General features: G+C 36.9%; 2 protein-coding genes and 2 pseudogenes across 3 annotated transcripts; all 4 read left to right on the top strand.

Annotated features, from left to right (window-relative positions):
* The first annotated feature begins 215 nt into the window (after positions 1-215).
* Positions 216-4389, top strand: LOC137722672 (farnesyl pyrophosphate synthase-like). Its single transcript, XM_068461733.1, has 12 exons — positions 216-476; positions 820-844; positions 936-1051; positions 1187-1273; positions 1369-1485; positions 1566-1654; positions 2366-2417; positions 3192-3287; positions 3396-3440; positions 3530-3619; positions 3886-3957; positions 4049-4389. The coding sequence occupies exons 1-12, from the start codon at positions 366-368 to the stop codon at positions 4175-4177; spliced, it is 1029 nt and encodes a 342-aa protein (XP_068317834.1). The 5' UTR covers positions 216-365; the 3' UTR covers positions 4178-4389.
* A 665-nt stretch (positions 4390-5054) lies between these two features.
* Positions 5055-11814, top strand: LOC137722658 (C2 and GRAM domain-containing protein At1g03370-like). Of its 2 annotated transcripts, XM_068461721.1 has the most exons (10): positions 5055-6649; positions 7000-7793; positions 7911-8232; positions 8595-8777; positions 8957-9240; positions 9367-9483; positions 9647-9909; positions 10213-10378; positions 10617-10889; positions 11008-11814. In XM_068461721.1, the coding sequence occupies exons 1-10, from the start codon at positions 6301-6303 to the stop codon at positions 11194-11196; spliced, it is 2940 nt and encodes a 979-aa protein (XP_068317822.1). In that variant the 5' UTR covers positions 5055-6300; the 3' UTR covers positions 11197-11814. The 2 variants fall into 2 exon arrangements, with proteins under 2 accessions (XP_068317822.1, XP_068317814.1); XM_068461713.1 differs by having other exon boundaries at positions 5056-6649; positions 7000-8232.
* LOC137726836 (protein phosphatase 1 regulatory inhibitor subunit PPP1R8 homolog) lies at positions 11245-13989 on the top strand (annotated as a pseudogene).
* A 751-nt stretch (positions 13990-14740) lies between these two features.
* Positions 14741-16613, top strand: LOC137722648 (pentatricopeptide repeat-containing protein At5g04780, mitochondrial-like; annotated as a pseudogene).
* Positions 16614-23507: the final 6894 nt, after the last annotated feature.

Below are 23507 nucleotides of genomic sequence, written 5' to 3'. Positions count from 1 at the left end.
CGATACACCAGTCGTTTAATGTATATCATTGTTTACTTGTTTTTAAGAAAGTTTCAGTAGGTTACTTCCAAGTAGTAAGAAACAGAAGAAAGAAAAAAATTGTGAAGTGAGAAAATAAAGAATGGCAACAAGTGCAAATTGTGCTAGAATTGGTACCCAAATGATTGAGTTTAAAAGCTGAAAGTCAGTGACTCGTTTATTTAACTTCCCTTCCCTCTGTATACCCAACAAGTCCTGTTGTCTATACAAAGAAAAGCACACATCTCTCTCTCTGTCTTTGAGTCTGCGAGTCACTAATCGTATCTGGGAAGGCCTCTGAGAGTAGTAGTGTCTGTCTGGTGGAAGATTAGATTGGCAAATTGTCAATGGCGGATCTCAAGTCAAAGTTTCTGAAGGCGTACTCCGTTCTGAAATCGGAGCTGTTGGAAGACCCTACTTTCGACTTCACCAATGACTCTCGCCAGTGGGTTGAGCGGGTATTGATCTCTTCATTTTTCACTTTTACCATCACCAATACAATTCAATCCAATGAATTCGTTTGGTATCGCTGTCTATTTTCTCTTATTTTTATTGGAAGCAAAATTGGAACTCCATAACCATAATCCATCAACTGTTTCCTTCCTTTGTTTATGAAGTCAAAACAACACCTTTGATTTAATTTCGGTGATCTAATTCTAATCTGTCGTCGTCGGGATTTTACATACATCATTAGCCCCATCACTTGCAAAAATTGAAGCCCACCTGCATTTAGACGATTGGGATTCTCTCCTGAGTCCTGAGTCCTGTACTGACTGCCCAATTTTCTTTTTTCTGTTACAGATGCTGGACTACAATGTGCCTGGAGGCGAGACTTCAGTTTCAGTTCAACTTTTTAATTAAGCAATGTCCTTCAAGTATGCCTGTCAAAGGATTCTGACTCTTATCCTGTCCTTCAGGGAAGCTTAATCGGGGATTGTCTGTTGTCGACAGCTATCAGTTGTTGCAACAAGGAAGGGAATTAACCGAAGATGAAATCTTCCTGGCCAGCGCTCTCGGTTGGTGCATCGAATGGGTATGGAAACTAAACCACTTCCATTCTCTTTTGAGCCTCACAGTTACTTTCTACATATTATTGTTTAGCTTGTTTCAGCATTACTCTAGTGCATTGCACGAGAAGCTTACAATTTTATGGTTATACTACTTTCAGCTTCAAGCATTCTTTCTGGTTCATGATGACCTCATGGACGGCTCTCACACACGGCGAGGTCAACCTTGCTGGTTTAGATTGCCCAAGGTTTGTAGGAAGAGCAACCATATGTACGTTTATTTATTCATTTTTGTGTTGTCTTTGTAATTAAATCAATTGACTTGGGAAGCTGTATCATGTAGGTTGGTATGATTGCAGTAAACGATGGTGTTGTGCTTCGAAACCATATCCCAAGGATTCTCAGAAAGCATTTCAGAGAAAAGCCATATTATGTGGATCTTCTTGATTTGTTCAACGAGGTAGTGGACTTGCAAATTGTTGGCCGGATAATTTCTCTTTCATAGAGAGCTAAACGCTAACTTATGTCATGTTTCCGCAGGTGGAATTTCAAACTGCCTCAGGTCAGATGATAGATTTGATCACTACTATCGAAGGAGAAAAAGACCTATCCAAATATTCATTGTCAATGTGAGTGAAAAATCGTACAAGATCATTGCCATTTGCCCCTAATAAAATGCTTGTAGGCATGCTAAGATTCAAACCCATATGCTATTGCCTATTATGAACTCAATGCACCATGCTGTAGAAAAGAATGCCAGAGTTTCCATGCAATTCACAGATGCACGTTGAGAAATGAATCTCGTTACAGAGACCTATCCTATGCCTTATTTTGTTTGGTGTATTCATAAGCTTTCACTATTGGAACAATTTTCCATCTTCATAATATGTAATGCTCAATTCCTTGTGCATCCTGTCAGCTATGGGTTATCAAAGTCCAAACAGTCTAAACATCCTGCGTTCGTGACCACTTATTGGATTCCTTTCAGTAGGCTATGAAGTTTTGCCATGTATGCTGGCCAGTGGAGTTAAATCTCACCGTCTGATTGAATGTTTCTCTGTTAAATTTTTCTGACAACTCTCATTGCTTAGGAATAGAAATATTCATTTGGGGTGCTGGGTATGTTAAAAATTGGAACCTCTTGAGACCTTTTAGTAGGCTATTAGTATGGTGAGCATAGTGACCTTAGACAACTCTCACAATGTGACTATATGGTTTTTCTTTTGGTTATTTATTCAAATAATGAGCATATTAGTTTTCTATTTCTGTCCAGCTATGATATGGTACTTTTCGATTTTCTGTGCATTTGATAACATACAAATGGTTTGGATCTTTTGCAGTCACCGGCGTATTGTTCAGTACAAGACTGCCTATTACTCATTTTACCTTTCAGTATGTACATACTTTAGCACTTAAAAGCAATAAATACTTGAATTGAGTGTTCCTTAATTCTGTTTCAGTGTTTGTGCGGGAATGCTATTTTAAACCAGCATGTTTATCCTGTGTATTCTATGCCTAGTCTGTGAAATTTGTTGTAACTTAATACATACTTGTTCCCGGTATATAAACTTCTTTGGTCTCTGTTGTCCCATCCTCTCATGCATGTTCGGTTTTCTCACATTTATCGCAAAGGAAATCAGGTGGTAGATTGTTTGGCAAAATGATGGTGTTGATCATGTTGGGATTCATTGGTGGATTCTTGTCCGCCGTGTGCAGTTGTGGCTTTTGCTCATAATCTTTTGGGGCTTCCAAATTTTCGTTTCTCTTAGAAGTTCTCTTAATTGATTTTTGTTTCTAATAATTTTCTACTTCTTGTTAGGGTTTGGCTTCATGTCCTCTCTAACTTATTGTATCTTTACTTTTTTTTCTTCAATATAAATTCACAATAATATCTTTTTTCCATGATAGCAAATGCTGGAGTGGATGTGACATTATTGTTTTAATTTTTTCTTTATTAAAAATTAAAAAAAAAAAAAAAAAAAAACTCAACTTTCTTATAAATAAAAAATAAAAAAAATCTGAGAAATAACAAGACATTTTGGTTCCTTTTTCTCTATTCATATCATAAGATATGCACATCCACATTGTATGGCATGTCCTCTTATTTTGTTCAGGTGTTTTACAATGAAAGATTTGGCTAACCCTAACCGTTTGCTATCTACTCAGGTTGCATGTGCATTGCTTATGTCAGGTGAGGAACTGGAAAAACATATTGACGTAAAAAACATTCTAGTTGAGATGGGGATCTACTTTCAAGTACAGGTAATTTTTTGTTGATTACACAGAAACAGAATCCCTATTGGAACTCTTCTACTGCTTTCGTTAACTCTTTTTTTTTTTTTTTTTTTTTTTTCCCTTTATTTTAAATAGGATGATTATTTGGATTGCTTTGGTGATCCGGAAACGATTGGTAAGGTGAGATTCAGGGAGATGGCTCTTAAATATTTCTCTTTTGTTTCTTGTTTGATGGGAGTTGAGTTGTAATAAGTAGTTTGGGATATCAGATAGGAACAGATATTGAAGATTTCAAGTGCTCTTGGCTGGTGGTGAAAGCTTTGGAACTCTGCAACGAGGAACAAAAGAAAGTACTACATGTAAGAATCAGATGTGGCTCCTTTGGCTTTCATATATGGAACTGTTATTAACACTCTAAAAATCTCATTATACACTCCTCACAAGTGTATTTTTCTTTCTAATTATAGAAAGTTTGAAGTGCAAAATAAATTTTTTGGAGTGTCAATAACAATTCCCTATATATATATATATGTGTGTGTATATCTTGTCTGCTGTTTTCAAATCAGCTTTAGATTTTCTCACTCTCTAAGTCACCAATGACTGATTTCTGTACGTGTTTGGGCAGGAGAATTATGGGAAACCAGACCCAGAAAATGTGGCAAAAGTAAAGGCCCTCTACAAAGAACTCGATATTGAGGTTTGAACTTAATTGATTGTGTATGATGAATTGTAACAGTATAAGATGACTGGTGGATGCTGAATTGAGATTGTGATTGTGATTGTGGTAGGGTGTATTTGCGGATTATGAGAGCAAAAGCTACAAGAAACTGACGAGTTGGATTGAAGGGCACCCAAGCAAAGCGGTGCAAGCAGTGTTGAAGTCCTTCTTGGGCAAGATTTACAAGAGGCAGAAATAGAAATCTCAAATCTGGATTCAGTTCAGCCCCTCCTATTTGTATTTGGTGCATTTGTAATAAAACATGCAGTTGCATTTGGATTGCGTCAGTCAGAGTCAGGTTTGCTTCACTTAGTTATAAGTTAAGTCATCAGTGTTGAATGCAGACAGACAATAAGCATCCACGTTAATTAATACAAAGTTTCTCAGTTTCCAGTTGAGAATATTAAACAACCTGATTAGTGATTACCTCCTCCAGCCTCCTGCGCTGAGAATCAGATTGATGCCAAATGTTGACTCCATCTCCATCTCCATCGCCATCTTAATTGATCTGTTTAGCAGATACCGATCACGAGAGCCTCGAGGTACTCCTCCATTTCACACTTGATCCTAGTCGATTTCACTTCCAATCTGATACAGAAAATGTAGGCAATGCTATTAGAAGATGGCCACCAACTAATAAATAATTAATGGGGCTTTTAGATCCAGATCCAAAAACATAGATGGTTTTTAGGAGTGAGTCAAATTACCTAATTATATGTATTTATTTTTTTAATGCTCATTTTATATTTTCTAAAAATATTAAGAATCAATTAAAATCTTCTAATATTATGAATTTTCAACCCCAAAAAATATAACTAATATCTTATAACAAAAATAAATAAATATATTGACATAAATCTATCTGCAAATCATTCTACTCTAACTCAAATAACAAATATATGAATGTATATCATACCTATAAGTAAGATATGAAACTTAAATAAAAGGTAGAACAAACACAATATATCTACAAGCAAGACACATGAATCTTACTTGATTATAAAAAAAAATCTGTCATATAGGTTAATAAATATAATTAACCTGTGATATAGGTTGATTATAAAAATAAAAACTAAAATCTATAAATGGGGTTTAAAACGGGATAAAGAACAAGAAAGAACAAATTAAATAAATAATCAAAGAGATAATTAGAAAGAAATTTGATTTTTATAATAAATCTTATCATTTAAGAGATAATTATTGATAATAAAATAATAAGATTTAAGGAATTGGACTTATTTTAATAAATTGAACTATTTCTACTATTAGCTTAAAAAATTGGACCTATATCAAGTTTTCCTATAATTTAATTAATACAAGGATAATACCCAATCTATTATTTTCTCTTTCATTTTATTTTTATTTTTTTAATTTATATTTAAAATGTGATTTGAAAAACTCAAAAGAAAAATGTCAGCAAAACTATTTCTAGTTCCATACGTGGAGAAAAAGAAAAACAGAGGGATAAAACATCTTTTTCAAAAGTTTTAAGAAGTAAAGAGCATTTTTGGCATATTGAAGGCTCGCCATTTTAAGAGTTATGACTATTATTATGAATAATAGAAAGTCAAAAAGTCAAATATTTTAGGCTCAATAGGAAATTAAAAAAAAGAAAAGAAACGAATAAACCAAAAGTCTCTCAGCTTTCAAAGTTCAACTTCTAATTGAAAAATCTCCCCATCCATCCCTTCCCTTTCCATTTTTAATCATCCCTTTGTTTTATCCAAAAAAAAGAAAAGAAAAAAACACTCTCTTTGTTCCTTGTTATGAAAAAAGTAATATATTTGTTCCAAAAGAGGGGTTTGGCCGTTGGGTTCCTAACTTCCTGTCTCGTCGCCATCTCCTCTTTCGTTCGTTCATTCATTCAATCTGTTTTCTTTTGTTATGACTTGTCAGCTTTGAGTTTGCGTATTAGTCAGAAAGAAACCCAGATCAGATAAGGCGAGTGATTCTTCCCGCATTACCATTACGTGACAACTCCTCGTCGCCGTCGCCGTCGGAGCTTTTCCTCCGCAAATTTATTTTCCCTGTTAATCTTTAATCTTATTCGTAGAATTTACAATTCCCCTTTGATTACAACAATCAATTTTGACTGACGGATTTGTTTTGTTGATAAATTGTAAATGGTGATCATACCAATGTACAATCCAATCCAATAAATACAAAACAAAAGAAGCAAGGGAGGAGGGATTTTGTTGTCTGTTGGTAGGTTGTGGTTTTGCTGCATGCATTGAATTGAATTGAATTGTGGTGGTTAGACAGATTAGACAGAATTAGAATATCATTCACCATTGATCATCATCAGAAGAAACAAAAGAAAAGATGAAGCTGGTGGTTCAAGTATTGGGGGCTCGGGATCTACCAGCGATGGATCTCAACGGCTTCAGTGATCCGTACGTGAAGGTGAAGCTCGGGAAGCACAAGCTCAGGACCAAAGTGGTCAAGAAGACCTTAAACCCGTATTGGGGGGAAGAGTTCGCCTTCAGGGTCGACGACCTCAACGGCGAGCTCGTCTTCTCTGTCCTCGACGAAGACAAGTACTTCAACGACGACTTCGTTGGTTGCGTCCGCATCCCTGTTTCCCAAGTCTTCGATGCCCGCAACAAGTCCCTTGAAACTGCTTGGTACCCTCTCCACCCCAAGAGTAAAAAATCCAAGAACAAGGATTGCGGTACTACTTTTACCTTCTTGTGCTAAATTAAATATGCCTACTCGCCTTTTCTTTTTCTTGTTAAAATTTCTCATGCTACCTGGTGCACTAGTCTCCATATCCAAATGCTTACGTTTCATGCTTTCCAAGTACAAAACTTGGGATTCTTGTCCCACATTTAGATATGAATTCTTTTATTTTATTTTATTTTTTTCAAAAAAGAAAAAGAAAAAGAACATTGCTTACTGGCAGACAATACCAAATTACCGGTACCCCATTTGTGAATTCTAGCTAAATGTAATAATGTGGTTGGATTTGTCTCCAAGTTAGTTAATTTAAAATATTTCTCTGTCCGATTGTCTTCCTGACAGGCGAGATTCTTCTTGCATTACATTTTTCCTCAAACAATTCATTTGCGGACTCGGCTTCTGAGGGTGGTGACATTGGAATTGAATCACCTTCAAGGTCTCTCAGTTGTGTTTCAGAATCAGCTTCTCCTGTGAGAGTGAGACCAGAAGAAACTGCATCTTTTAAGGACTTTAAGGAAGAAAAGCTTTGTTCTCAGAAGACCTTTGCTGGTCGCATAGCTCAAATATTCAATAAAAATCCAGATTTACTTTCAGCCTCCTCTAGCAGAGTGGACTTATCCGAGCTTTCTGAAACTGGTAAACCCGAAGTTTGTGAGAGCAGCTCTGAGGATCAGTCCTCTTCCGCTACATTTGAAGAATTGATGAAAACAATACTCTCACGAGATCAAGAGAGTGAAACCCCAACCAACTTGCCAGGAGGAGTGCTTCTAGATCAACTCTATGTCACTCCACCCCAAGACCTAAACACGTTGCTATTTTCAACAGATTCAGGTTTTCATAAAGAAGTGGCAGATGTGCATGGAACTACAGAATTGGATCTAGGACAATGGAAATTAGATACCAGCACCGAGAGCGTCAAAAGAGTGGTGACATATATTAAGTCTGCAACTAAGTTGATAAAGGCTGTCAAAGGAACTGAGGACCAAACGTATCTCAAAGCTGACGGGAAGGTTTTTGCAGTTTTAGCAAGCGTAAGCACTCCTGATGTTCCCTATGGGCGCACTTTTAAGACGGAGTTGCTCTACTGCATTACACCTGGCCCCGAGCTGCCCTCAGGAGAACAATCTTCACGTCTGGTAATATCCTGGCGGATGAATTTTCTGCAGAGCACCATGATGAAAGGAATGATAGAAAATGGAGCTCGACAAGGTTTAAAGGACAGTTTTGACCACTTTGCTACTTTATTGTCTCAGAATGTTAAGCCAGTCGATTCAAAGGATCTTGGATCCAACAAGGATCAGGTTTTGGCATCACTGCAAGCCGAACCCCAGTCTGATTGGAAGCTGGCAGTACAATATTTTGCCAATTTCTCTGTGATCTCCACATTGTTTATTGGATTGTATATGCTTGTACACATCTGGCTTGCCCAACCCAGCACCATTCAAGGGCTGGAGTTTGTTGGGCTTGACTTGCCAGACTCAATTGGTGAATTCATCGTCTGTGGTGTCTTGGTTCTTCAAGGAGAAAGGGTGCTGGGGTTGATCTCACGCTTCATGCAGGCCAGAGCACAAAACGGTAACATTGCTTTTACTGGTTGCTTTTGCTTTAATAACAGACTCTTAGCCTCTGCCTTTCTCTAGTTGACAGTGTGATCCTTTTTCATCAAACAAGTAATTCCATTTGTGTCATTATCGCTATCACTATACCTGTCAGGTTTTATCTACTCCATAAACTCAACGTTTAAGAATACTACATTTTTTACTGATGCTTCTTGCTCAACAATTATTTTTCTCTTCTATAGAACACAGTGATGTGCATTTTTCAAACTGTTTCTAAGATGTTCAAAATCCTAATTTTCTTGATGTCCGTATGTTTATCTTGTTATATTTTTTGTTTTAAATGCGAGTTATTAGTTATCATCTTTGTGTGTCTTATAGGCAGTGATCACGGAGTCAAAGCCCAAGGAGATGGTTGGTTGCTAACTGTTGCCTTGATTGAAGGAAGTAACATAGCAGCTGTCGATTCAAGTGGGTTTTCTGATCCATACGTGGTGTTCACTTGCAATGGGAAAACTAGAACCAGCTCAATCAAGTTCCAGAAATGCAATCCTACATGGAACGGTGATTTTCCTTTTACCTGATTTTTTAGTTCGTTTGCTTTTGCATTTATACTTCTTCCAATGACATTTGTCAATGCATATTTGAACAATAATGTCAATCTACAGTTCAGAATATGTCTAGATTGTGCAACTTATATGAACTAAATCTTGGTCTGATTGATGTCTTGTTGGTCTCCGCAGAAATATTTGAGTTTGATGCAATGGATGAACCTCCTTCTGTGTTGGATGTGGAAGTTTATGATTTTGATGGACCTTTTGATGAAGCTACCTCACTGGGTCATGCTGAAATCAATTTTGTAAAAACTAATATATCAGATTTAGCTGACTTGTGGGTTCCTCTTCAAGGAAAGTTAGCTCAGGCATGCCAGTCAAAACTCCACCTGAGAATTTTCTTAAACAATACAAGAGGTGGCAATGTAGCAAATCATTTTTTGACTAAGATGGAGAAGGAGGTGGGAAAGAAGGTATAGTGGTCCATTAATTTTGAAATTCACATTACTGGTGTTCTTTTGCTTATATTCCCTTTTTAGTCGTGTTCTACATTCCTTTCATATATTATCACTCATGATTATTAGTGAAAACTATTCTAGATAACTGTGCGGTCTCCTCAAACAAATTCAGCATTCCAAAAACTGTTTGGGCTTCCACCGGAGGAATTTCTCATCAACGACTTTACCTGTCACTTGAAACGAAAAATGCCCCTGCAGGTGCTGTTAATATGGTTATACACCCTGTTGAAATTTTCCTATTGACATTAAACTTTCTATTTGATTCTTGGAGCCATACCTGTTGAGCATGCAACCTTCTCTTGCTCCTCATTTTCTGTTATATTTTAGTTATATTTCTTATCTTATAGTTCTTCCCGTGCAGGGCCGCCTATTTCTTTCTGCAAGAATAATTGGTTTCCATGCAAATTTATTTGGTCACAAGACAAAGTTCTTTTTCCTGTGGGAGGATATAGAGGATATTCAAGTTGTACCTCCAACTCTGTCATCTATGGGCAGTCCAATTGTAGTCATGACTCTGCGGCAGGGTAGAGGTATGGATGCAAGGCATGGTGCAAAGACACAAGATGAGGAAGGCAGGCTGAAGTTCCATTTCCAGTCCTTTGTATCTTTCAATGTAGCTAACAGGTACGCGAAGAACTTCGTAGAATAGCATGGCATTCACTTCAACAAAGTAGAAACCTTTCATTAATTTTTGTGATCTTCTTCTCTCTTTAATTATTAGATATCATTTATTCGGCGTATGTTGGGTCTGCCCTTGCCTTCTTTTGACTTAGTTTAGATCTCTGCTGTTCCTTGCTCTTTTCTTTTGCTTGGTGGTGGTTGTGCATGGGTACCCCATCTCAACACTGACTTTACACCATGTTCTGAACAATTGATGCTTGCTTGGACATAAAGATTTGACTCACAACATCTGATGTTTCTGAATAGGACAATTATGGCTCTTTGGAAGGCTAGGTCTTTGAGTCCTGAGCAGAAGGTGCAAATAGTTGAAGAAGAATCCGATGTCAAGATCCAAGCTGAAGAAAGCGGGTCTTTCTTGGGCCTTGATGATGTCAACCTGTCTGAGGTTTATTCTGCAGCTCATTCCGTTCCTGTGAGCTCTCTCTCTCTCTCTCTCTCTCATAGTGTATCTTTGTTAAAACTAAAATTTCGTTTGCAAGACTGCAACTCGCTTGTCCCCTTCTGCTTAAGCTGTCTCATGGAATCAGAATAGCATAGCTTTCATCTAGATTATTTTCTGAGTGTGGTACTCATGACTATACACATCTTAGTTCTAGTTAGCTTAGTTTCTTCTCGATTGACCATCATATTTGTCTTGTTGGCGACAATAGACAAATTTCTTCACAGAGCTATTTGGCGGAGGTGAATTGGACCGTAGAGTTATGGAGAAAGCTGGTTGTCTTAACTACTCTTACACCCCATGGGAATCAGAGAAGGGCGATGTCTGTGTGAGGCAAATATATTACAGATTTGATAAACGTGTGTCCCAATATAGAGGAGAGGTGACTAGTACTCAGCAAAAATCCCGCCTCTCTGATAGAAATGGTTGGCTTGTACAAGAGGTCTCGACCCTCCATGCAGTACCGCTTGGCGACTATTTCAATGTATGGATGACATTGAACTTTGCCGAATTCTGTTTAAATAATCCTTTTTCGTAAGTGTGTTCCCCTTGAGTCACTTGTTTCACTACATGATTCACTAGTCCCTTTTCATAATTTGCAGCTTCACGTTCGATACCAAATCGAGGATTTGCCCTCAACACCAAAGGGATGCCAGGTAAAAGTATACTTTGGGGTTGAGTGGCTCAAAAGCACTCGGCATCAGAAAAGAATTACAAAAAACGTACTAAAGAATCTGCAAGATCGCCTGAAGGACACCTTCAGTGTAGTTGAGAAGGAATTCACAAGATAGTGGGTGGATTTGGTGCATTCCTGGGATTGTAGACATTTGACAAGACATATGGCAGCTTGGATTGAGCTGGACTGGGTGATATGCCAGCTTGGAGACAATGAAAAAGTGTCTTTAAGCTTTGGCTTGCAGAGGTGCGGCAATAACATATGTATGATGGATGTGGTGGATATGAAGGTGGAAGCGTGTCTGTTGATGCTCTAGTGAGCACCATGGTCCTGGACGAAACAGTGCTTAGTTAGTGTTTCTGGGACAGAATCTGGACTAGTTTATGGGGGGAGGAGGAGGAGGAAGAGGAGGAGGAGTATTTGGTAGTTGCTGGTTGTGAATAACGGGTGCAGATTATGCAATAAGCTTCTAGTGTATATGGAAGTGGCAGGTCTAGTTTTTGTGGTCTTGCCGTTTCTGGCCGAACAGCAGCTGTACCTCGCTGTTGGTGGTGGCAGCCCGGGTGGTGCTTATTCTTCTAGAATAGCTCAAACTTGTACCGATTTTATTTATATTTCCTTGCTTGAATTATGAATAGCAATTCGAAATTGTTAAATGTGATGTGTCCATATGTATATGGCAGTTTGAAACTTGTACAAGAACCATTTGTATAATTTGAAACTTCCTTCCTTCCTTCCTTCCGGTGTCAATTGTTAACTTGCGATCATAAATTATAATTTATAGCTCCTTAATTTTTTTTTTTTCAATTTAATCTGTTATTAGTGATAAGAAAAATTAGACCAAGCACAGCACCAACCGCATAGGAGGTAGTACACATCACTTGTCGTGGAGTAATATTGCAATATATTAAGGGTAGCACACATCACATGTTATGAACAGGAGAGATCTGCGTGGGATTATAAGGAGTTGGACTAGTTTGAGAGCAGATTAACGCCCCCTGACTGTGCAATCGACCCTCGTCCCGGTGTCTATTCTCTTGAGGTTCTCAAGGATAGTCAGGTTCTTGATCGCATTGCCCTTGATAGGCGTCGCAACATCTTTGGCCGCCAATCTCAAACTTGTGACTTTGTGCTTGATCATCAGTCCGTTTCCCGCCAGCATGCTGTTGTTGTTCCTCACAAGAATGGAAGGTTAGCCGCACTTTCTCTCACTTTTCCTTTCTTTCTATTTACTTCAAGTGCATGCCATATATCATTATTCTAACTGGATTGTTAGTGTAATTGGTTTGTACTTTAAGTCCATCTCGATTGTTCATATCTGTATCCTGTCCCGTGCTTGCTGTTGGTTTTGTTGACCAAGTAAAGTTTTGTTCTCGTTTGGGTTTGCCACTCTTCAAAACTTGTAAAGAAAACGGTAACAGAACAAATATTCTACTAACTTTATCGTCCCATCCAGATTAGAGAGCTGGATTGTTTACTATTTCTGTGGTTTTAGATTTAAATAAGAGGGTGGTATCTTTGGACAATGCCTGAGTAGCCCTACAACCTGATCCGTCAATCAAATAATTCAATTGATCATTAGGAGCTTCATGGATTCACCTAATTCACCGTACTTCATGGCCGTGGCCGTGTTCTCTCATCCTCATGACATTGTGGGGGTGATTGCTGTTTATTTCCCATGCGTTAAGTAGTTGTATGATGTTGGTTTCTTTGTTTACTTTGGTGATCCAAAACCATTTAAAAGCTTTATCCCTTCTGCAGCATATATGTAATTGATTTGGGATCTGCACATGGTACTTTTGTTGCAAATGAAAAAGTGACTAAAGATACCGCTGTTGAGCTTGAAGTGGGCCAGTCCTTGAGATTTGCTGCATCAACTAGAATTTATTTCTTGAGAAAGAATGACGCAGCTCTTTTTCCTCGTCCTCCAGCACCTGCAGAGGTTAATCTGCCACCACCTCCCGATCCGTCTGATGAAGACGCTGTTGTGGCTTATAATACGCTTCTAAATCGTAATGGTCTGACCACACCTGACGTAGTCCCTAAGTCCCGCAAGCCTAGTGACTCAGCAGGCGCAAAAGGAGACAACCAGCAGCCAGAGAGGCCCGCCCTCTAAGAGAATTAGGAAGGCAAGAGTATCACTCAGGGATCAAGTTGGAGGAGAGCTGGTTGAAGTAGTTGGGATTTCAGATGGTGTGGACGTAGAAACTGAACCTGGTCCAGTAGGTGTAAAAGAAGGTAGTCTTGTCGGGAAATATGAATCCCTTGTGCAGATTACAGTAATCCCCAAAGGGGAGGAACAATTATATGTCAAGGAAGGCAATTCTTCCTAAAAGGCATGACTGAAAAATTACAGGTCTTAAATAGAGTCAAAACTGCTCCAAAGGGTGGGATTTATGATGACCTTTATGGGGAATTTTTTTCTGGCAAAGTGGGTTCGTCATGGGCATATCCTTCTTCTGTGGACTCGAGTGGTGGACGAGCCTCTCCAAGTAGAGATACTGATGGGAAGGCATTAAGTGTAAACCATGGAACTAACTCAAGTCACGTTGACGATGACGAAGATGATTTGTTTGGTGATTGATTTAAGCAAGCACTCAGTGGATGGATTTCTTGTTCTCTTTTGGGGTTTGAAAATGCTTTGAAGGTGGAAAAGCTTTGGTGAAAATTATATGGTCTTGCTTCCTTGTGAATGGGAGTATAGTTATAGTTAATCAACAAATTCTTAGCATTGGCATGGCCTGACTCATAATCTCCGAGTCAGTTAATGTTAGTGGGGGAATGGTTGAGAATATGTTTGTTGGTGCTAGGTAGGTCATTTATTCGATCCCTGCTCAATCTGACGTGAAGTGGTTTATGCTTTTATATTATTATTAACCTGACAGGAAGTCTTTTGTGAGATGCTGATGTGGGTTGGCTGGTGGGGAGGGAGGGAGTCACGTATTTTTGTGGTAAGACGACTGTTGATATCTCCTCGCAATGTAGCCCTGCTAACTCGGAAACTGGTTGAGGATTGCTGCACATTTTAATGCATTAGGCTGTAACACAGAAGGTGGAGTCGGCTTATAATTTGCATGTAAACTCTGTTTTTTTAATTCACGAATTGTGTATTCTTATAATTGAACTACCAAAGAATCATTTGCAATATGGTTAATAGACCCGAATTCTTTTTAGCTTTTCGCACACCTCTTTTTATTTGTGGTTATCAAATTCAATAAATCAAGTAGAAACAACGGAAAAGATTAAATAGGGGATGTGAGAGGAGAAAAAAAGTGTTTATTGTTTCCCTTAATAGTATCAATGTTCAATGTGTGTAGAGGAAAAAATGACTAGTGCTAGACTTATCATCTCTCTAATAGAGGTAGGGTTTATCGACATATGTATGTCTAATCTCTATTAAGGAGATGAGATCGACAAATGATGAAACAAATAGATAGTAAGAATAGCATTTTTGGGGGAAAAATTTGGAAGTTGACAAACAACTGAAATCCCAATTGAAGGAAATTAGGATTCATGAATGCGAGAAATGGGCCTTTATAGTGGGACACTCGTTTACAATAGTGCTATTTGGGGCTTGGAGTAACAACATGGTTTGGGTTTAGGGGCCCCGAGGCATAGGATCCGAATTCCGTGTGCGTTTCAAGGGCTTTTGACTGACCATGACATCGATGAGAACCTTGAGGAGGAGAAACTTGGAGGGACTGTTTTGCCCTGTTCGAAACTATTGCAGACATTTGTCAGCCATTGCCAATGGACCTTAACAGTCCCCTGTAACTGTTGGGGCGGAGGACGCGAGGGACGTGTGCACCCCTCTTGTTCATGAAATCCTACAAATTTGTGCAGGAACAGGTGCACCAGCGGAAGGGAAGGCCTGCCATGCACATATCATACGTGCCGGATTAGTAGCAGACACTTTAACCTCTAATATGCTCATCAACATGTGCTGCAAATGTGGTTTACTTGATTGTGCCGGCAAGGTATTCGATGAAATGCCTGAAAGGAGCTTAGTTTCATGGTATACAATGATTGGATCACTTTCGCGGAATGGGGAGGAACAAGAAGCTCTTGATCTTTTCTTGCAAATGCAAAGACAAGGAAACCCTTTCAGTGAATTCACTGTTTCAAGTGTTCTTTGCGCTTGTGCTGCCAAATGCGCTGTGTTTGCGTGTAAACAACTGCATGCTTTTGCTGTTAAGTTAGCAATGAATTTAAATGTCTATGTGGGAATCGCGTTGCTTGACGTTTATGCAAAGTCTGGTTTGATAAAGGATGCAAGCTCTGTTTTTGAGCCTTTGCCAGAGAGGAGTGATGTTACGTGGAGTTCGATGGTTGCCGGGTATGTGCAAAATGAGCTTTATGAAGAGGGTGTTGTTCCATAGAGCTAAAAGCATATGGTTAGAACAGAACCAGTTTACAGTTTATTCTGCTATTTGTGCTTGTGCAGGTCTGGCTGCTCTCATTGAAGGAAAGCAGTTGCATGCTCTGTTATCTACAACTGGCTTTGGTTTGAACGTATTTACTGTTTCCTCTCTTATAGACATGTATGCAAAATGTGGTAGCATTAGAGAAGCGTACAGTGTTTTTCAAGGTATGAACGAGAGGAACATTGTTTTATGGAAAGCCATGATTTCAGGGTTCGCTAGACATGCTTGCTCCCTAGAGGTGATGGTCTTATTGGAGAAAATGCAGCAGATAGGTATGTTCCCGGGTGAGGTAACCTATGTTTCGGTATTAACTGCCTGTAGTCATATGGGACTAGTTGAAAGTGGAAAGAAATATTTCAACCTCATGATAACAGAGCACAATGTGTCACCAAATGTTGTTCACTATTCATGCATGGTTAATATTTTAGGTCGGTCAGGGTTGATTCTTGAAGCCTATGACTTGATACAGAAAATTCCGTTTGGTGCTACTGCTTCTATGTGGGGTTCTCTGTTGGCTTCTTGTAGGATCCATGGAAATATTGACTTGGCCGAGGTCGCAACAAAGCATTTGTCTGAGATAGAACCTAATAATGCAGGAAACCATATATTGCTGTCAAATGTTTATGCAGCAAATAACAAGTGGGGGGAAGTTGCGAGAAGGAGGGAGATTCTTATAGAAAGCGAGTTGAAGAAAGAGAGAGAGGGAAGAGTTGGATTGAAATAAAGGACACAGTTCACTCATTAATGGTCGGATAGAGGAAACGTACTAGAATTGATTAGATATATTCAAAGTTGGACGATTTGGTCACAGAATTGAAGACAATGGGCTACAAGGCTGAGACTGAACACGACCTTCATTACGTGGGTGAGAGCAGAAAGCATGAACTTTTGAGGCAACCACAGTGAGAAAGTTGCTCTTACTTTTGGGTTGATGTGCTTACCTTCCAATGTTCCTATCGGGATCATGAAGAATCTTAGGATTTGTGTTGACTGCCATGCTTTTATGAAGGTCGGTTGAAGTTGTAGGGGAAGGGAAATCATCGTTAGGGATACAAACAGGTTTCACCATTTCAAGAATGGTTATCGTTCTTGTGGGGATTTTTGGTGACATACTTTTTTCAGATATTCTCCATTACAGTAATAAGTAATTGGTTGTGAACAATGTGAAGTGATTAAATATTAAATTGTGAGGACTGAGGCGGCCATGCATTAACATGGTAATTAGATAATTAAACAAGAAACAGATTAGTTTCGGATAACTTAGGTAATTATAACAATATCTAATCAATCAAAAGAAGAGTATGGAAAGTAATTTACGTACCTTAATCCTCCTATCTTTAACTTTACCGAGGATATCATGACCATTCTATCACATATATACTAAGCTTAGCCTCCTCGTCATAACATAATTGGTGGGTCTTTGACGAATAATTAGCAGTTAGCTCATCCATCTTCATTTCAAATGAAGAGATTTTAGGGATATATGGTTGGGCCCTGCGCTGTCTAATCTACTTGCATGATATTGCCTAGCTAAATAATATTTTGCACTCTTAAATTTGAGTGCAATTGTAATTTCATACTTATCTTTTAAAATATTATAATATCATACACAAACTTATATTTGATTTTGTCATACATTCGTTAATTAATTCATCAATTTAACCGTTAAAATTGCTTGTGCGGCAACTACAAGTCTAATTATATTATTTTTTCGATGTGGCCGTCAATAATCTATGGGCCCCACTCCCCACCACTATTGACTATTCTCATCTTCAACTCCATTCTCCTTTCTCCACCAACCCTTCCCCACCCCAACCTCCCCACCCACCCCCTAGCTGCAGCCATACCTCATTCAGATCCTTCTCACTCCAAAGATATTACACTAATGATACTTTATGACCTTGAATATGTATATTGCTTATGGTATAGCCCATGCTTTGGTATTATGAGATTAATTAACTATTGTGACAATAGTATGCATACTATATTATTGATTGAATACCATGGACATGTACTGCTGTTGAAATTGGCTAAAAGAGGGAACAACCTCATTAAGAACATTAGAGGACACCTTTGATCATAAAGCCTGCAGGATTGTGTATGTCACATATGTGATAAACTTGAAGCAGTGTATGAGACAACTATTGTCACAAAGCATGTGAATTCATAAGTTTTAAATGTAAGTACATCCCTAAAACGTGTCTAAATCACATTTGTTCCATGAATATATATTATTGTTGTTAGCATGCTAGTTGAAACATATGACTAAATGCATGTTAAAAGGGTACCTTACAAAATCAAGGAATATATCGTATTCAACTCATGAGTTATATCTGAAATAAGACATATAAGAATTTAATTTGGTCTTCAAGCTCACTGCTACCCATATTTTATTTGCAGTTTTGTTTTATAAAAATTAGTATATTTTCTCAATATGTTAATATGCTACTGCATGCTCAATCTCTATGAGGACTGGTTAACGTTTTCAATTTAATATATATGATCAAACCGAAAATAATTGACATGAATAACTAAAATTGGAAAAACTATTCTTACATATCAATATCTTTGTTGCCTAATATTTTGCATAAATCATGCTAGAATTGCTTTTAGTTTTTCAATTCTATAGCAGCTATTTTTTCTTATCATGCATATATGGAACTAATGCATGGTTAAAATCCTGGAGAAAATTAGTTTCACATATTTTAAAATATTAGGTCTAATTAAAACCAGAAAATTGTATGTTTTCTCTAACTTTGCTAAATAAGCATGCTCTTCAATTGAAATTTTTATTATTAAGACATGCTAAAAGTTATCATAAACTGCCTATGATAACTGATTGCCAAACAAAGGTGGATAGTTTTCTTTAACACTAAAAACTGATTAAGCTACAACCAAACAAAGGTGCAAGTTGTTGCAGTTGTAAAGTTTATGGGATATTTGTTCATTTGTGAATATAAAGTCATAATAGTTCTATGTATAAAGTTTTTGAATGCTTTTCATAGGAGCCCCCTTAAATCCCATATTGGGATAGATAAAGCATGACATAGAATTTGTTTGGTCTTAAGGCTTCTTGACCAAATGTAACCTTCATTGGTTTAAATTAATTTTTAGATCGAGATAGACATTTGATTAAATTTGCCTTAATTCAGTTCAAAAATGGCATATCGCAGTGTATTCAGAGATGGTGGTATGTTTATCTTGTTAAAAGTTTTGGATTTCTTCAAGATTGGGTATGTGATTTAATGTTTGTTATGTGTTGTCTTCTCTTCTCAAAATTAAATGAAGCATATGTTGTTGAACACATGAAGGATAATCACAAATTGCCCAAGTACACATTGAAATCTACTGATATGTTGTTTATTTGCATATCTTTATGGCCCAAGATTTATTCATGATAAAGCTATATGTTGAAGTAGACTTCTTAAAGCTTCTTTAGACACCAAAATTACGAAAATACATGAAGAATTGAATTTTTGGTGGTTTTATCAAGTTGACATAGATGCACAGAATTTTTTCTGCTGGAATACGTATCTGGAAATTAACAAACGACTCAGCTATTGACTACCAAATGACTTGAAATTCGAATATGTTCTTCATATATATGTCTATTTTTAGACTGCAAAATTTTGTGATTTTGGGTTGTGTATTTTATTTATAGGGATTTTTTTAGTAACCCGTGTTCAGTTGAAAGTCTAGTCAGGCAGTTTTCATCGTTTCAATTAAGTTTAACAAACAAATGATTGAATGACCTCAGAATGACTTGAAATTTGGATATGTTGTTCATATATATGTCTACGTATAAGATTGAAAATTTTCGTGCTTATTGGTGGTGTACTATATTTATGGTGATTTTATTAGTAACATGTGCACAGTTGAAAGTCCAGACTGGAGTTTTCATTGTTTTCTTATATTTCGAAAAATTTGAGCTATCTTTTAGCTCTAGAACAATTTCATATTTTATTTTATAAAGTTTAATGTCTCTTGTATTGTCTATGTGGTTTTGGGACAAATCAATTATACATCAACTATGTAATTCCTCAAGTTGGAATCTTGGTTTTTGCTCTAGTATACTACTTTACTGATAAATTTTTAGATATTCTATACTAGTACAAATAAAAAAATATATTTTTACCTCTATGCTTTTCAGAGTAACAAATGCAATGAGTGTTTGCCTAAGTGGGAGAATTGATAAACAAATAGTTGGGCTTCACACTCATTGAATCTAAGTCACACATGCTAAGTTCTAAAGATCCGTGGGAGTTGTTCTTATGCTAATATACATTTGTAAAGTTTTGAGTATGAAACTTAGTTTTATATTTGCATGTTTCTCCCTAGAATTTTAAAGTCGAGTTTGTGAAAAAAAAGATGCATGCTATAATTGAAATTTTCTAGATTTTATTAGGATTGTCCAGTTTTCAATCCTATAATTGTTCCACGGTTGTTTTCGAATTTGTATGCATGTATGACAGTATTCTCATGTTTTAACACTCGTACCATACATGATTAATACTATTTGGTTAAGTTCTTGTAAAGACAATTGTATTTTAAGTTGTTTGGTACATACTATTTGGAAGTAATGACTGAAAGAATTGACATGAAGTTATATTTGCTAAACGAATTTGGCTTAACATATTCATTGTTGTATAATATGATTAAGTGTAAGGTGCAATAACATATTTTTTGATGAATATATGCATCTGGTTATGGTCTTTGTTTCTCGCATTCAATATAAGATATAATTAATTGGTGGGAGGAACAATTTAAATGTGTAGTTATGCCATGAAGGATGTTTAGCTAATTATATGTGCCTCACTTGATTGGTTTTTATGTCTATTTGTAAAAGACCTATAAGATATTATGAATATGGGTTTAAATTTCAAAAATTGAAATTGTGGCCGCTTGTGTATAGTCGAATAAGGATCCATATTGGCATTACACATTCATATAAGGCTATCCTGATTTACTAAGCTGTGAAAGTTTTATGCAGTTGCTAGGTAGTTTAATTTGTGATTCACGACAATAAGGAAGCAACAAAATTTACAAGCTACATTAAGGTATGGATTTAAGTTTTTAGTTATGTTGTGAATTCCATAAAGCAGCAAAGGTGTATTTTTCAGTTGCGTTCTAAGTACCAGTAGAATTGAGTTTTGTACTTAGGTTTTATGGTTCATAACACATAGAGTAGTAGCGAACATCTTAAACTGCAAAAGAGTTTTGTCATCAATTTTGTTAGACACAAAAATAAGCTGGTTATGCAGTTTATGAGCTTCATATGAAGTATAAGGCAATCTTATAAAGATTGATAAGGATGACCAATAAGTGAATGAATTGATTCTTTCAATTCAAGTTTTGATTCACTTAACTACCAAATCTATGACATATGTTTCATGTGAATGGAGAGCTTATTTTAGTGATTATAAGAGCTCATGGATGCTACCAAGTTCATAGTCTCTGATAATTCTAGATAAGTAAACTCCATTTGATAGAACATGTAGGAAGCTTATTAGCGGACTAAATTCATTGGCCAATAAACTAATCTTGCTTATAAATCCATTAAAGATCTTTTTTGAATTAACTGTTTAACCTAGTGGGAGAATGTTGGACGTTGGATCATAATCCAACGGTTAATAAGTCTACACAATTAATTTAAGGATTGTTTGGAATATAAATAAGATTAGGATTAAGTTAATAGCTATAGCTTGTACCCCAAGTAAATTTAATATATTCCAGATTTCCTTGGGGAATAAGGGCTCCTAATTCTATCATATTTGGAATGAGTTTTGGTGTATTAATTATCCTTGGATTGCAAGGATTCCTAATGACATTACTATGGGAAGATTCATTAGGGTTAAGTCCATATAAATATAAGGCTAAGGCCTTTGCTCACAACACATAGAAACTCATATGAACGTCTCATTAGTTTGAGTATAAAGGAGTGTTGAGTGTGCATAAAACTTTGGTCAACTAACATATTATTTCGCAAGATTCCAATACAATTTCCACCAAAGGAGAAGTCCATGGTTGAGTCTATTTCGCACGGTTCTGTCAAAGATGGTTCATCTTTCCTACATGCCATGTTAACTTTAAGTACTTTATCAATTGAGCATAATTTATGGATTCTTTCAGGTTAGTGTTTTTAGTTGTTTATGAAATATATAAAGTCTAACATAATTGTGACAATGGATCGGATAGACTGTCTCTGTTTAGAATTTGAGATTTGTAGGAGAAAACAAAAATAAAACTCAGAAGGGTTGAAAGTGATATGTCTGAGAAGAGAAGGTGATGTGGGAGAAGAGAAAGAGGGCCCACTTTTTGTTATTGATTTTTTTTTTAACAAACGATATTATATATTTTTGGGGTTCGGGTAAGGAGGAGGCTGAGCCTCATAATGGGTTAGCAATAATGTGGTTCAAATTTGTTTTTGGCAAGAATCGAACATAAGATTTTTCACTCACAAATGAAAAGAATGCCACTAAACTGTAGTGTGACCCCTTTTTGTTATTGAAGTTTGTTTTAGATTAGTTTTAACTTCAATTATTTTTTTTCTTTCTAATGACTAAGCATTTTGTTTTATTCACATAATGCAAAGTTGGCATCTACGTCATTAAAAATGTGGGCCTCATATTTGCCACGTCATCTTAGTTTAACAAATTATTTAATGGATGTAAGATCTTAACTCGGTATATGTCACTATAATGCTTTAAAGCACAGAGGTCGAGAGTACATTAATATCTCATGCAATTGGTTTACAAGGCTTTCTCTAATGCACATAAAAATGTACATTTAAATTACACATCTAAATAAGAGCCATTAGATCATTTAACCTAATAGAATAAAAAAAATGTTCACAATGATCCTGAAGATGACACATGGATTTTTTCCGAAGAAGACAAGAATGCCCTCATTAAATGGGCAGGACACTCTAGGGGTGGGTTCAAAAAACCGAAAACCAAACCGAAACGAAGCCGAAAATAACCGAACCGAAACTACCAAACTAAATCTGGCTGGTTCGGTTTCGATTTTTGAGGTTCGAAAACCGAACCAGACTGAATCGAACCGAAAAAAAAATCATATATAAATACTAAAAACATGTGGGCGTCAGGGTTTGAATCCCTTCCCTGCAGGTTGAAGTTAATTGTTCCAAGCCAACTTGACTGTAGGCTTTGAATTGTTATAATGGTGCCAGTAAGTTATTTATAAGTTTCTTAAATTTAATGCTTTATAAAATTTCTTAACTTTACAAACCCTAGCCGTCTCACTCCCATCCTATTTCCCATTTCAGATCTCAAACACTCACTCTCTCTCTCCCCTCCACTTCTTCCTCTCTGCCTTTGCTTCCTCAGCCTGTCTCTCTCTCTCCTTCCTCGCTTCCTCCAAATCACTCTCTCTCCAGTCTCCTGTTCTCCTCCTCTTCTTCCAAACCATGATTTTCCCTCGCCCATTTTGAATCGGAACCCCCTCCAAATTGGAAGATTCTAATCTGGGTTTTCCGATCTCTCACATGTAATTTTCGAATCGAAACAAATATGATTTATAATTTTATATTGTAATATTCAGAAACCTTTGAAAATACAACCCTGGTTAATAATTGGTTTTGTAAATTCCATGAAACCAACAAATATTGGATTTGTATTTATAAATTATTATGTGCACAGCTAATGTCCATGTAAAATGGTTTTTTTTTTTAAATTATTTTGTTGGGATTTTGCATATTATAATCTTCCAATTTGGCAACAGATGCATAGGTGTTGCTATGGCTGACGAGTGACGAGATGTTTGGGACTAAAAACAAACCCCCAAGGTAAAAATCTCCCTGGATGGCTACTATTTAGTTTTACTGGGTTTATTTTCATGGAAAAATCAAAGAATTAACACATGCATGTGTTTTTTTCTCTGCGAGAGCTCTTGGATCCACAACAAGAAAGACACACCGACACCCACTAATGTCAGATCCATGGCCGATCGTCCCAGTTCGTATTCATTTTATGCAGAAGTTTTT

Source organism: Pyrus communis, chromosome 2 (genome assembly GCF_963583255.1).
Source record: "Pyrus communis chromosome 2, drPyrComm1.1, whole genome shotgun sequence".
Classification (NCBI taxonomy): Eukaryota; Viridiplantae; Streptophyta; class Magnoliopsida; order Rosales; family Rosaceae; genus Pyrus; species Pyrus communis.
Note: the sequence above shows the minus strand (reverse complement) of the source record. Positions and strands in the feature narration are given on the sequence as shown.

Bases quoted from the DNA above. Each gene is read 5' to 3' on its own strand.
- LOC137722672 (XM_068461733.1), top strand. From the start codon at position 366: ATGGCGGATCTCAAGTCAAAGTTTCTGAAGGCGTACTCCGTTCTGAAA. The intron at 477-819 runs GTATTGATCTCT...TTTCTGTTACAG, and splicing joins CTCGCCAGTGGGTTGAGCGG to ATGCTGGACTACAATGTGCC. The intron at 845-935 runs GCGAGACTTCAG...CCTGTCCTTCAG, and splicing joins GGACTACAATGTGCCTGGAG to GGAAGCTTAATCGGGGATTG.
- LOC137722658 (XM_068461713.1), top strand. From the start codon at position 6,301: ATGAAGCTGGTGGTTCAAGTATTGGGGGCTCGGGATCTACCAGCGATG. The intron at 6,650-6,999 runs GTACTACTTTTA...TCTTCCTGACAG, and splicing joins ATCCAAGAACAAGGATTGCG to GCGAGATTCTTCTTGCATTA. The intron at 8,233-8,594 runs GTAACATTGCTT...TGTGTCTTATAG, and splicing joins GCAGGCCAGAGCACAAAACG to GCAGTGATCACGGAGTCAAA.